The sequence below is a fragment of the Salmo salar genome, chromosome ssa06 (assembly GCF_905237065.1).
Source record: "Salmo salar chromosome ssa06, Ssal_v3.1, whole genome shotgun sequence".
NCBI lineage: Eukaryota > Metazoa > Chordata > Actinopteri > Salmoniformes > Salmonidae > Salmo > Salmo salar.
The window spans coordinates 71,897,902-71,912,065 of NC_059447.1; the positions used below are offsets into that span (position 1 = coordinate 71,897,902).

The window sequence follows — 14,164 nt, forward strand, 5'->3', positions numbered from 1 at the left end:
GGAAACCTGGGACTGTTGTCGGAAACTGCTAGAGTAAATTAGGAATGCCCTGTAACGGGAAGAGCCGATTTAATCAGTAACGCTTCCCTACCTGAGATACTATATATGGGGTGTGTATGCATCAGTGCTCTTGCTTCTTAGTACAATTCTAACCCAAAGAGAGGCCTGGAGGTCAAAGCTAGTTCAATTATAAAACAACCTATCATTCTCCTCCGCAATAACCTCCTCATACTCTCATGGCTGGTTCTATCTTTATCAAATGGAGAGATAATCTAGATTACCCCCTGTATATCCCTCAGTCTGATACATTATATTTTCTGTGAGAATTTACCTCTCCTAACCTCCCCCCAATCTTCCCCTTTCTATAACCTGACCCAGTGTAAAAGTATTAATATCTCAATGTTTGTGTTTCCAGAGAACCTACCATCGTAATTAAACCCAAGGGAATGGTTGGGTTGGGCCATAGTTTGTTATATTTCAGCGTGACCACATCTAACCAAATGATTTCATTTAATTTCACTCTATGCTTGCTTCCATTAACATACATTTTCAGAATAACAGTGACTCCCATTCAATTCTCAGTGGATGATCAAACACCTCGTTTAAATTTGATAACACAATAACTAATGTACCTTATGTAATAAACAGAAATGCATTTGAGTTTCACATCACGTCACTTCTGTTGCCCGTCCCATATGAGGCCATACCATGACATACATGTACAGACAGACGATAACGCTCACAAACCCATATATAGCATACAGCCCTGAATCAACCTGCTGCCATTATGACTCCGCCAAGCATGAATCATTGTGATTTGACTCTTACTGGGCATGGATGAGAGTTGATGTCATTTGAATAGATTCTAATTTATTTTAACTCTCTCGTTCAAAATCTTTCCTACCTCTCTCTCTTTCTCTCTCTGACTCTCTCTTTCTCTCTCTGACTCCCTCTCTCTCTGACTCTCTCTCTGACTCTCCTTCCTCTCCCTTTAACAGAGGACATGTAGTTTTGGAGGGTTTGACCTGTCCAACAGGTCACTCCATGTGGTCAGTGCCGGCTCAGAGCCCAATGTAAGTACTACCACATTGCTGATGACTCAGGGTTGAGGGGGCGCAATGCTTAGAGATGTGGACTCAAACACATTCTTTCTCTATTTCTTTCTGTCTCTGTTTTCTCTTTCCACTCTCCCTCTCTCTCCCTCCTTCCCTCCTTCCTTCTCTCAGAGTAAGGATCCAGAGGCTGTATACCGGGAGGTAGTCAAGTCTCCCAACACGTCTCGTATCTCTCTGGGGAAGAAGGTCAAGTCTGTCAAAGAGACCATGAGAAAACGCATGTCCAAGAAGTACAGCAGCTCACTGTCTGAACAGGTACACACACCCACACACAAATATACAGGCGCTCAAACCTATAATTCACAAAGATTTCAAGTTTCATTGAATAAAAACGCTTGATCCTAGTTGACTGAATTCTCCCCATTGTTGTTCTGCTCTCATTATGGGCTTTACGTGTGTGTGTGTGTGTGTGTGTGTGTGTGTGTGTGTGTGTGTGTGTGTGTGTGTGTGTGTGTGTGTGTGTGTGTGTGTGTGTGTGTTTGTGGACATGTTTCTGTTGGTTACAAAGTAGACACCCAGCTCTCTCACACAAACAGATGTGTGACACACACATACACACAGTCAGACGTCACACACACACAGCTGGGAAGTTTTTGGAGCTGTCCACACTCTGGTCTCAGGCCCAGGATTGGACTCTAGGTGGAGGGTAGGGTGTGTTTAGGAGGGTCTGAGCTCATCCAGTGAGGCAAGCATCCCTCAGGCTAGGCCAGAGCTCTAAGACATGGCTTTGGCTCTGGGACATTTGTGTGTGTGTGTGTGTGTGTGTGTGTGTGTGTGTGTGTGTGTGTGTGTGTGTGTGTGTGTGTGTGTGTGTGTGTGTGTGTGTGTGTGTGTGTGGCATTCATACCATATGAACATTCACATATCACAATACAGTATGGGTTTTGGCCTGGTATCTAGGCTGTCAGAGGGTACACTAAATAAGCCTTGGGAGTGGCACAACCTGTTGACTGCTCGCTGCAAACTTGTTCCCTCAGAGATAAACAGAAGAGATTTTTGGAACTTCAGTCCTTTGACCCAGAAAAAGGTTAAATTAGTCATGAATGTGTTGCTTGGAAAGAGCAGGTAGGAGACTTGATGAGCTCTAACTTTAGTGAGGCTATTTTACATGCCACGCTGCCATCTAGTGGCTGTGGTGAATTCACCTTCAGTAAAGCAACTGTTACCTTTTATTTTTTTAAATATTTTTTTCAAGAGAATTTTATTTTATTTAACCAGGTAGGCCAGTTGAGAACAAGTTCTCATTTACAACTGCGACCTGGCCAAGATAAAGGAAAGCAGTGCAACAAAAACAACAACACAGTGTTACACATAAACAAACGTACAGTCAATAACACAAAAGAAAAATAGAAAAATCTATGTTCAGTGTGTGCAAATGTAGAAGAGTAGGAAGGTAGGCAATAAATAGGCCCTAGAGGCGAAAATAATTACAATTTAGCATTAATACTGGAGTGATACATGTGCAGATGATGATGTGCAAGAAGAAATACTAGGGTGCAAAAGAGCAAGAGGGTAATAATATGGAGATGAGGTAGTCGGGTGTGCTATTTACAGATTGGCTGTGTACAGGTACAGTGATCGGTAAGCTGCTCAGACAGCTGATGCTTAAAGATACATAGGGAGATATAAGTCTCCAGCTTCAGTGATTTTTGCAATTCGTTCCAATCATTGGCAGCAGAGAACTGGAAGGAAAGGCGGACAAAGAAAGTGTTGGCTTTGGGGATGACCAGTGCAATACACCTGCTGGAGTGTGTGGTATGGGTGGGTGTCGCTATGGTGACCAGTGAGCTGAGATAAGGCGGGTCACTGTGATAGACTACATCCAGTTTGCTGAGTAGAGTGTTGGGGGCTATTTTGTAAATGACATCGCCGAAGTCAAGGATCGGTAGGATAGTCCGTTTTACGAGGGTATGTTTGGCGGCATGAGTGAAGGAGGCTTTGTTGCGAAATAGGAAGCCAATTCTAGATTTAATTTTGGATTGGAGATGTTTAATGTGAGTCTGGAAGGAGAGTTTACAGTCTAACCAGACACCTAGGTATTTGTAGTTGTCCGCTTATTCTAGGTCAGAACCGTCCAGAGTAGTGATGCTAGTCGGGTGGGAGGGTGCGGGCAGCAATCAGTTGAAGAGCATGCATTTAGTTTTACTAGCATTTAAAAGCAGTTGGAGGCCACGGAAGGAGTGTTGTATGGCATTGAAGCTCGTTTGGAGGTTTGTTAGCACAGTGTCCAAAGAAGGGCCAGATGTATACAGAATGAAGAATGTTGTCTGTGTAGAGGTGGATCAGAGAATCACCAGCAGCAAGAGCGACATCATTGATATATACAGAGAAAAGAGTCCGCCCGAGAATTGAACCCTGTGGCACCCCCATAGAGACTACCAGAGGCCCGGACAACAGGCCATCCGATTTGACACACTGAACTCTATCTGAGAAGTTGGTGAAAGGGGGTGCTGAGATGTTGGCCAAGGTAGGGGTAGCCAGGTGGAAAGCATGGCCAGCCGTGGAAAAATGCTTATTTAAATTATCGATTATCGTAGATTTATCGGTGGTGACAGAGTTTCCTATCCTCAGTGCAGTGGGCAGCTGGGAGGAGGTGCTCTTATTCTCCTAGGACTTTACAGTTTCCCAAAACTTTTTGGAATTAGTGCTACAGGAAGCAAATTTCTGTTTGAAAAAGCTAGCCTTTCCTAAATGACTGAGTATATTGGTTCGCCGGAGCTATTTGATGTTAATGCAGAACGCCACAGGATGTTTTTGTGCTAGTCAAGGGCAGTCAAGTCTGGGGTGAACCAAGGGCTATATATGTTCTTAGTTCTACATTTGTTAATGGGGCATGCTTATTAAGATGGAGAGGAAAGCACTTTTGAAGAGCTACCAGGCATCCTCTACTGACGGGATGAGGTCAATATCCTTCCAGGATACCCAGGCCAGGTCGATTAGAAAGGCCTGCTTGCTGAAGAGTTTTAGGGAGCGTTTGACATTGTTGAGGGGTGGTCGTTTTACCGCGGACCCAGTACGCACGCAGGCAATGAGGCAGTGATCACTGAGATCCTGGTTGAAGACAGCAGAAGTGTATTTAGAGGGCAGGTTGGTCAGGATGATATCTAAGAGGGCGCCCATGGTTACGGATTTAGGGTTGTACCTGGTTTGTGTGAGATTGAGGGCATCTATCTTAGATTGTAGGAAGGCCGGGGTGTTAAACATGTCCCAGTTTAGGTCACCAAACAGTACGAACTCTGAAGATAGATGGGGGGTGATCAATTCACATATGGTGTCCAGGGCACAACTGGGGGCCGAGGGGGCTCTATAACAAGCGGCAACGGTGAGAGACTTGTTTCTGGAAAGGTGGATTTTTAAAAGTAGAAGCTCGAATTGTTTGAGCACAGACCTGGATAGTATGACAGAACTCTGCAGGCTATCTCTGCAGTAGATTGCAACTCCGCCCCCTTTGGCAGTTCTATCTTGTCAGAAAATGTTATAGTTAGGGATGGACATTTCTGGATTTTTGGTGGCCTTCTTAAGCCAGGATTCAGACATGGCTAGGACATCTGGGTTGGCGGAGTGTGCTAAAGCAGTGAATAAAACAAACTTAGGGAGGAGGCTTCTGATGTTAACACGCATGAAACCAATGCTTTTACAGTTACAGAAGTAAACAAATGAGAGCGCCTGGGAAATGGGAGTGATGCTGGGTGCTGCAGGGGTTAACCTCTACATCACCAGAGGAACAAAGGAGGAGTAGGATAAGAGTACGGCTAAAGGCTAAAAGAACTGGTCATCTAGTGCGTTCGGAACAGAGATTAAAAGGAGCAGGTTTCTGGGCGAGGAAGAATAGATTCAAGGCATTATGTACAGACAAGGGTATGGTAGGATGTGAGTACAGTGGAAATAAGCCTAGGCATTGAGTGACGATGAGAGAGGTTTTGTCTCTAGAGGCACCATTTAAGCCAGGTTCAGTCACCGCATGTGTGGGGGTGGAACATACGGGCTAGCTAAGGCATATTGAACAGGGCTGGAGGCTCTACAGTGAAATAAGACAAAAATTGCTAACCAAACCAGCAATAGACAAGGCATATTGACATTCGGGAGAGGCATGTGTAGCCAAGTGATCATAGGGTCCAGTGAGTATCTAGGCGAGCTGGAGGCACAGCGATTCAGACAGCTAGCAGGCCGGGGCTAGCAGATGGGCCTCAGGGGAATGTCACAACGAGGGAGTCTGTTGAAATCCCCTCGGACAGTTACGTCGGCAGACCAGTCGTGATGGATTGGCAGGGCTCCGTGTCGGCAGCAAAGGGTCCAGGCCAATTGGCAGAAGAGGAATTGAAGCCCAGGAATTATCTGATGGAATCTCTTCGGCTAGCCGGGAGATGAGCCTAGTTTGAGGCTAGCTCCAGGCTAACTGGTGCTTGCTTCAGGACAGAGACGTTAGATAGGAGTAGCCACTCGGATAGCAGCTAGCTAGCTGTGATGATCAGCAGTAAAGGTTCAGAGCTTGCGGTAGGATTCCGGAGATGTGGTAGAGAAAAGCAGTCCGATGTGCTCTGGGTAGATATCGCGCTGTGCAGGCTGGCAGGAGTTGCCTGGGCTGAGGTGATGAACGCTAGCAACTGACTACTAGCTAGCAGCTAGGTAGCTGGCTAGCTTCTGAAGGGGATTGTGGTTCAAAAGTGTAAAAATAGCAGATCCATACCACATTGGGTGAGGCGGGTTGCAGGAGAGTATGTTCAGTCCGTAGATGGAAAAACCAGATAAAAAAAATTATACACATATATACGAAGAAAAACGAAATATACAAGGGATGGGAAAAGACAATCAAAACAGACATCCCCACTGCTACGCCATCTTAGAATATGTGACTGATACTGTATCACGCTGACATCTGTTTCTCTCTCTCCATCTCTTTCTTCATCTCTCTCTCACCCCTCTGCTCTCCACTTCTACCTTTCTGCCCCAACCCCCTCCCACCCTCCAGTCGAGCCCAGACGGGACTCCTAGCTCCCCCCAGTCCCCACAGCCAGACACAGACTCTCTGGAGAAACCCAAGCTAAAGGCTGGAGGATCAGTGGAGAGCCTCCGGAGCTCCCTCAGTGGACAAAGCTCCATGAGTAAGTACCCTGTGTGTGTGTGTGTGGTACAGTACACATTAAGACAGTGCACGAAGCGCGACACAAGGGGGCACTGTCATTACATCTCTCTGTCAACATTCTTATACAGACTTATCAAGCCTGCTGTGTCAGCTAGTATACATCACATCATCATTGTTATGATCTGAACTCTATGTTATAGCTCTATGTCACAATCACACCTACTCCCATTGGAGGGTTCAGAGATGACATGTGACATCATCTGGTCCTATCTGGTGAAAGATTCTTCTCCCGTTGTGACGGACCATGATCTTACCCTGGCATGTGTTCAGACAACTTGCCTAGTTAAATAAGGTTAAAAAAAGATAGAAAATAAGTTGTCTGAACACATGTATAATTATTCTATCTGTCTCTCATGTCTTGAGGTTAGAGTTAGACTAAGGTCTGTGAGGGCTGGGTTGATGTTTGTTAGTTAGTTAATGAGAGAGAGTCTGTCCCTTGTTGACTGGTGTTGGCCTAGGCCCCTAGGGCCGGAGGGGCTGAGACACAAGCTAATTATTAAATAGGAAGGCTTTTCTCTCTGCTTCCTACATTCATCATTACAGATCAGACATCCAGAGAGACATCTATGGGAAGACAGCAGCACGTTATATACACACTGGCTACAAGTGATAGGCTGTTATTAATGAGTATTCACACATATAATCTGGCTTTGTGTGAATAGATGAGTACATCTAACTCTCTCATTTAAAATAAATTGATGTTCACTTGCTCAGTTTCAAAACACTCAATTCACATGAGTATTGAATTCATCTATTTGGATGATATGAAATGTATATCTGTGGTTTGACCGTGTGTGGTCCTTGCATTGTGTGTTCTAGGTGGTCAGACGGTCAGCACCACAGACTCTTCAGCCAGTAACAGAGAGAGTGTTAAGTCTGAGGATGGAGATGACGAGGAGCCTCCCTACAGAGGGCCCTTCTGTGGCAGGGCGCGAGTACACACTGACTTCACCCCTAGCCCCTACGATTCCGATTCCCTCAAACTAAAGGTAACACACACTTACTCACCTCCACCTCCACACGTATAAACACACAGTCCCTACAGTACTAACTCTCTCAAATGAAGGGCAACACACAGACACTTATTGACTCATAAGCACAACCCTGAATTCATATACGCCCTCAACACCCTCAACACGCCGTATTCACACACACACACACACACACACACACACACACACACACACACACACACACACACACACACACACACACACACACACACACACACTTGATGGCTGATAGTTTTAGCGTTTTCTCACATAAATGTGTTTTGTGTCTTCCAGAAAGGGGATGTGATCGACATCATCAGTAAGCCTCCCATGGGGACGTGGATGGGCCTGCTCAATAACAAGGTGGGCACCTTTAAATTCATCTATGTGGACGTGCTGAGTGAGGAGGAGGAGAAGCCCAAGAGACCTGTGAGGAGGAGGAGGAAGGGCAGACCTCCCAAACCCACCTCTGTAGAAGAGCTGCTGGAACGCATCAACCTCAAGGTACACACACTGGACACACACACCTTTACATACCCGCACACGGGCGAACATACACACACATTTGTTTAACACACTCACAAACATGCACCTGTACATTGCACACGAACACACATACACATAACTCTATACAAACCTCACACACCAATGCTAAGGTGTTCTGTACAAGGTGAATAGTAGTCCTGCAACTTCCCTCCTACAGCCAGAATCATATCCCAGCCATCTAGAAAAAACACCCTGCCTCTTCTGTCAACCACCCAGCCTAGGCAGCTCAGCCTCCCCAGGGAGAGAGCACCGTAGGTGGGCTGTTTCTGGATGAGCCCAGCCTGATGAAGCTCTGACATGACAGATTACACACTAGGCTATGTCCCTGGCTCTCCCCTACTCAAGGACATAAGTAACATAACGGTACATTATCATTGCCTGGGCAGAACAGAGACTATATTACAGGGTTGAAGACCTCCCATAAGTCTACTACTATCCTACTATATACAGTACATGTGCATCAAGGTACACATGTCATCTCCATCGTCACATACGTAGTTCGGGGAGTGGGAGAGCAGACTAAACATACAACCTCCTAAACCCACCATTACCTGGTGACCATGCCAAGACATTATACTGAGACTGTGTTCCACCTTGTTCTGTTTCTGTTTCATGTCACGCTCTGGATAAATGACTGTTTTTGGCAAGTATTTATTTAGATTTCTCTTTTATTTAAAAGGAGAACTAGGGAAAAGTTTTTTTGTCTAGATTTGGTTAGTGAGTTCAGATACATTTACTGATGCAGGTTTACTGGTGATTGAATCATGGATATGTACACCTTAAAGTGACAAGAAAAAGCTGACTAACAAAAGTAACAAGACTAAGACGCCGTAATAACCTTGCTGACTAATTCTACATAAAACAGCTCATTGTGGTCAGGGCGTTCCTAAAAACACAACGACAAAGTGGAGTGCGCTTCGAAGTAGCCATCTTTTCTATATTTTTATCTATGTGTTCTCTTTTGAAATCTTCCATTTCAACTTGATTGTAGGGGTATCTTGGAGCAAATGTGCTTTTACCTTCAAATATGCTAGGATGTTACATGAAAGACAAAGATCGTTCAAATGAGAAGGCTGTGTAGAGTAGTGGTCTTTGGTTTTGTCTCATCCTTCTTTATCTTAGCAGAAATAGAGCTGAAAGTCACTTTTAGCTAAGGACGGAAGTCTCCGTGGTTACGGTGGTGACATGCAGTCTGTGTGTATTGTACCCTTTAGATGTGTGGGTTGGACAAAACTTCAGACTGAACCAGTTTCCACAATCTCCTTGTTGAAAGTGGAAACCGATTATGATGGGTTGAAATGTTAACTTTAGCTGTGCCTGTTCCGAAACACACAGAGGGTGTAGTGTGATATTTTCGACCGTGATTTCTGGTGTCCTCCCACCAAGAGATAACACCACAGGGTGTAATGACTAGCTTTGTGCTCTTGTTATATTGTGTGTGTATCCTCCTTGTCGCCTGTGGTAAAAGGTGTGGTAGAGAATCTCCTCCACCTCATCCCTCTCTTTCCCACCCTTCCCAACTCTTCCCTCCTTTTCTGTAGCCACATTGGTCAATTTCTTTTACCTCATTGTGTGTGTTTTTGCAAGATTAACATTTTGCCTGTGTCTTTGAAAACTGGTGCTAGGTCAGTTTAGCTGTTTAGCTTATAACAGTTACAGTCACGCAAGAGGTAGGAAAAAACAGTCTGGAATCAGAACATGAGATAACCAGAGCCTCTTCTCTCCTCTCCCCTCACCTCTCCTCTCCTCTTCTTTCTTATCTCCTCTCCTCCAGGAGCACATGCCTACCTTCCTGTTTAATGGCTATGAGGACCTGGACACCTTCAAGCTGCTGGAGGGGGAGGATCTAGATGAGCTCAACATCAAAGACCCTCAACACAGAGCTGTGCTGCTCACCGCTGTGGAGCTACTGCAGGAGTATGACAGTGAGTACACACAGACACACACGCACGCACTCACACAAACCTTTCGCTCTGTCTGTTTGACTGCATTGTCTCTATGATTCCTACACTACATCGTTGTGTAAGTTTCTGTATATCTGACTATATGGTTTCTGTGTGTTGTGTGTGTCTGTAGGCAGCAGCGACCCTGAGCGGAGCGGCCTGTCAGGCTCTCAGGAGAAGCTGCTATCAGAGGGCCACATCCTGGTGGGCGACTCACCACGTGACTCTGGCTGCTATGAGAGCAATGAGAACCTGGAGAATGGTAATGACTAGCCTAGCATAGCTTCCCGATAATGGGATTAGCCTGGTGTTAGCCTAGCCTGGGCCTAGTCTAGCGCTACAGTGACTGTGGCTCCTATGATTCCTCTTCCACCTCCTCTGCTATGCTATGCTTCTGCATTCTAACATGAACCGTCCGTCATCACTCTCCATTGGACCAAGGCCAGTCAATCAAACCTCCACTCTTTATCCGCCATGTCTGTCTCCTAGCTCCACCCACTTCACACCCCCACTCACCTCCTCCCCACCTAGCTGCGTAGTGTCGTAGTGAGGGGAGAGATGCACCCCCCCATCTTGTTTTTTCTGTTTCTTTTTCTCGTTGTCACTCTACTCTCTCTTTCCACTGCTCTCTCCATCTCCAGGCTGTCTCTGTCTTCACTGCAGAAGCCCTATCCTAAGGGACAAGGCCCTAACCCCCAGGCCTAGACCACTACTCTACCCTACAATGGGGCCCTATGTACAAAGGGAACAACACCCCACATCTCAAATGCACCCAACTACTCTGGTCAACTCAATCCCAGTACCGATGTTCCTCCCATCTCACAATGGACAGAGAACCCCTCCTCCTACTCCTCATCCTCCGCCCCAGGAGGTTGAGTGGTTGCTGGGAGACCAGACCGATTATGACACGATGAGGGAGTGTTTCTTTTGAAAGGTGTTATTGTAAAAGCGGAGATCTCGTAAAGTATTAAGTCACTGCCCAATAATTCACTGTAGAATGGCTCTGTAGGTGGTGCGGGAGTGGACCACTCACCTTCCGTTAGCCTAGTGCTGGCTCAATCTCTGTTCTACCTGCCATTTCAAGTCACTTAAAAAAATTGGTTTATTTTTAATAGTGACCATGTTACACAATGATCGTATTGTGCCTAAACAACCCCCCAAAAATCTTGGATTACATTTTTTTTTTTTTATGATAGTGGATATATATATAAAAAAGCAGCTTTTGTAATTATGGAAGTGTATTTCAGATCTATATTTGTGAGAAGGTTTAGTGTATAGTTATAACAACTTGAAAATACTTTTGCTTTCCGCCTACAGTTGAGTTATCTTCAATCATAACTCATAAACCTTTGCTTGAATCATTGACTTCTCTGTCTGTGTTTTCTCTCTGTTCTGTTCTATGTGTGTGTGTCATAACGTTTCTAAAAGATGTGCAATCTGCTACAGTACAAATTTGAGTTGTGGAATAAACCACTTCTTTGATTGAAGTTACTTTGGCCTGCTTGCTTCATTTCATGTCTCCTCCTTCTTTCTTCATGTCTCTTTTTTCTCCATCTCAGTCGTTAACACTCCTCATCAGCTGCATAACATTCAGTGTACATTCTCCATTTTCATTCTGTTCTGTTTTAATTAATGAACTCTTCTTTCACTGTGCCTTTACTCAGTCGCTATGATAATCCAATCTGCATTATTCTGCCTCATAAATTCTCTACTACAGCCATACAGATGTAGGATCTTAATTTGATCACCCTGTTGCAGGAAACTTTCCTGCAATCCAGGACATTTTAAACTTGTCGTGGTTTAAAATGTACTGGGAAGTTTGTCATTTTGTAATTTCCATTCATTTCCACAAAATGTATCCTACAAAATGTCCATTAATTATAATCCACATAATAATTCACATTTTCTGTTGACGCGGGATTATTTTCCTGCTGTAACAAACTGGCTCAAATTAAGATTCTACATCTGTACCTCTCTTAACCATCCTCCTGCATGCATTATGAGTTTATGTATACAGTACCAGTCAAAAGTTTGGACATGTCATGTTGTATAGTGATCGGAGACAGGCGCAGGAATACGTACTAGGGGGGGTTTTATTACTCACCCAAAAATACAACATGTCATGAAAAAGCACAGGGACGAAGCCCATAACAAACACGTATATAAAATACACAGGGATGTAACCAAACAAAAGAGCGAGGTTAAAACCTCTAATAATTACACGGAACGTGACCCGTAATAACGCTACACGGGACGAGACCCGAAATAACAAGTGCACAATACACGTAGCATGAAAGCCGAAACAGCAAAGCACAGGTACTCACAAGACCAACGGACATGGGAACAATAACCGACAAGGACAATGGGGAACAGAGGGCACATAAATAACATACAAATCAGGGGGAATGGGAACTAGGTATGCGAATTGAGATAAGACAGTCCGGGGTTGGTGGTAATGAATCCAGTTCAGTGACGCCTAGAAAGCCGGTGACGTCGACCTCCGGAGCTGGTGAATGGAATGAGCAGCAGTACCGGGGGGATCCGTGACAGGACACACCTATTCATTAAAGGGTTTTTCTTTATTTCTACTATTTTCTACATTGTAGAATATAAGTGAACACATCAAAACTATGAAAAAACACAACTGGAATCATGTAGTAACTAAAAAAGTGTTGAACAAATTAAAATGTATTATTTTTTGGGATTTTTCAAAGTAGCCACCCTTTGCCTTGATGACAGCTTTGCACACTCATGGCATTCTCATATAAAATATATTTTGATTTGTTTAAAACTTTAACACTAACCTCTGTAGTGTCTTGTGGTCGGAAGCCGAGCAGTTGCCATACCAGGCAGTGATGCAACCAGTCAGGATGCTCTCGATGGTGCAGCTGTAGAACTTTTTGAGGATCTGAGGACCCATGCCAAGTATTTTCAGTATCCTGAGAGGGAATAGGCGTTGTCGTGCCCTCTTCACGACAATCTTGGTATGTTTACACCATGATAGTTTGCTGGTGATGTGGACACCAAGGAACTTGAAGCTCTCAACCTGCTCCACTACAGCCACGTCGATGAGAATGGGGGTGTTCTCAGCACTCCTTTTCCTGTAGTCCACAATCATCTCCTTTGTCTTGATCACGTTGAGGGAGAGGTTGTTATCCTGGCACCACACTGCCAGGTCTCTGACCTCCTCCCTATAAGCTGTCTCATCGCTGTCGGTGATCAGGCCTTCCACTGTTGTGTCATCGGCAAACTTAATGATGGTGTTGGAGTCGTGCTTGGCCATGCAGTCATGGTTGAACAGGGAGTACGGGAGGTGACTGAGCATGCACCTCTGAGGGACCCCCATTTTGAGGATCAGTGTGGCAGATGTGTTGTTACCTACCCTCACCACCTGCGGGTGGCCCATCAGGAAGTCCAGGATCCAGTTGCAGAGGGACGTGTTTAGTCCCGGGGTCCTTAGCTTAGTGATGAGCTTTGAGGGCACTATGGTGTTGAACGCTGAGCTGTAGTCAATGAGTAGCATTCTCACGTAGGTGTTCCTTTTGTCCAGGTGGGAAAGGGCAGTGTGGAGTGCAATAGAGATTGCATCCTCTGTGGATCTGTTGGATCTGGTATGCAAATTGGAGGGGGTCTAGGGTTTCTTGGATAATGGTGTTGATGTGAGCCATGACCAGCCTTTCAAAGCACTTCATGGCTACAGACATTTAGGCAGTGTTTTTGGGCACAGGGACTATGGTGGTCTGCTTGAAACATGTTGGTATTACAGACTCAGTCAGGGACAGGTTGAAAATGTCAGTGAAGACACTTGCCAGTTTGTCAGCGCATGCTTTGAGTACATGTCCTGGTAATCCGTTTGGCCCTGCGGCCTTGTGAATGTTGACTTCTTTAAAGGTCTTACTCATATCGGCTAACGAAAGCTTGATCACACAATCACACAATCACCCGGAACAGCTGGTGCTCTCATGCATGCTTCAGTGTTGCTTGCCTTGAAGCGATCATAGAAGTCCTTTAGCTTGTGTCACTGGGCACCTCGCAGCTGTGCTTCCCTTTGTAGTTCGTAATAGTTTGCAAGCCCTGCCACATCCTCGGAGTTGGTGTAGTACGATTCAATCTTAGTCCTGTATTTACACTTTGCCTGTTTGATGGTTCGACGGAGGGTCTAGCGAGATTTCTTATAAACTTCCGTGTTAGAGTCCTGCTCCTTGAAAACGGCAGCTCTACCCTTTAGCTCAGTGCGGATGTTGCCTGTAATCCATGGCTTCTGGTTGGGGTATGTACGTACAGTCACTGTGGGGACGACGTCATCGATTGACGAAGCCAGTGACTGATGTGGTGTACTCCTCAATGCCATCGGAAGATCCCGGAATATATTCCAGTCTGTACTACTAAAAGAGTCATGTAGCTTAGAATCTGCGTCATCTGACC

At 45.2% G+C, this 14,164-nt stretch overlaps 1 protein-coding gene across 7 annotated transcripts in view; it reads left to right on the top strand.

Moving 5' to 3' along the window:
• The window catches only part of LOC106607985 (SAM and SH3 domain-containing protein 1), a 316,859-nt gene that overhangs the window by 291,542 nt on the left and 11,153 nt on the right, over positions 1-14,164 (top strand). For all 7 annotated transcript variants that reach the window (XM_045720952.1, XM_045720953.1, XM_045720957.1 and 4 more), the window contains 7 exons: positions 999-1,073; positions 1,227-1,370; positions 6,085-6,217; positions 7,078-7,247; positions 7,545-7,754; positions 9,571-9,721; positions 9,873-10,001. In XM_045720952.1, coding sequence (XP_045576908.1) covers positions 999-1,073; positions 1,227-1,370; positions 6,085-6,217; positions 7,078-7,247; positions 7,545-7,754; positions 9,571-9,721; positions 9,873-10,001 — 1,012 coding nt within the window. The remainder of the gene's footprint in view (positions 1-998; positions 1,074-1,226; positions 1,371-6,084; positions 6,218-7,077; positions 7,248-7,544; positions 7,755-9,570; positions 9,722-9,872; positions 10,002-14,164) is intronic.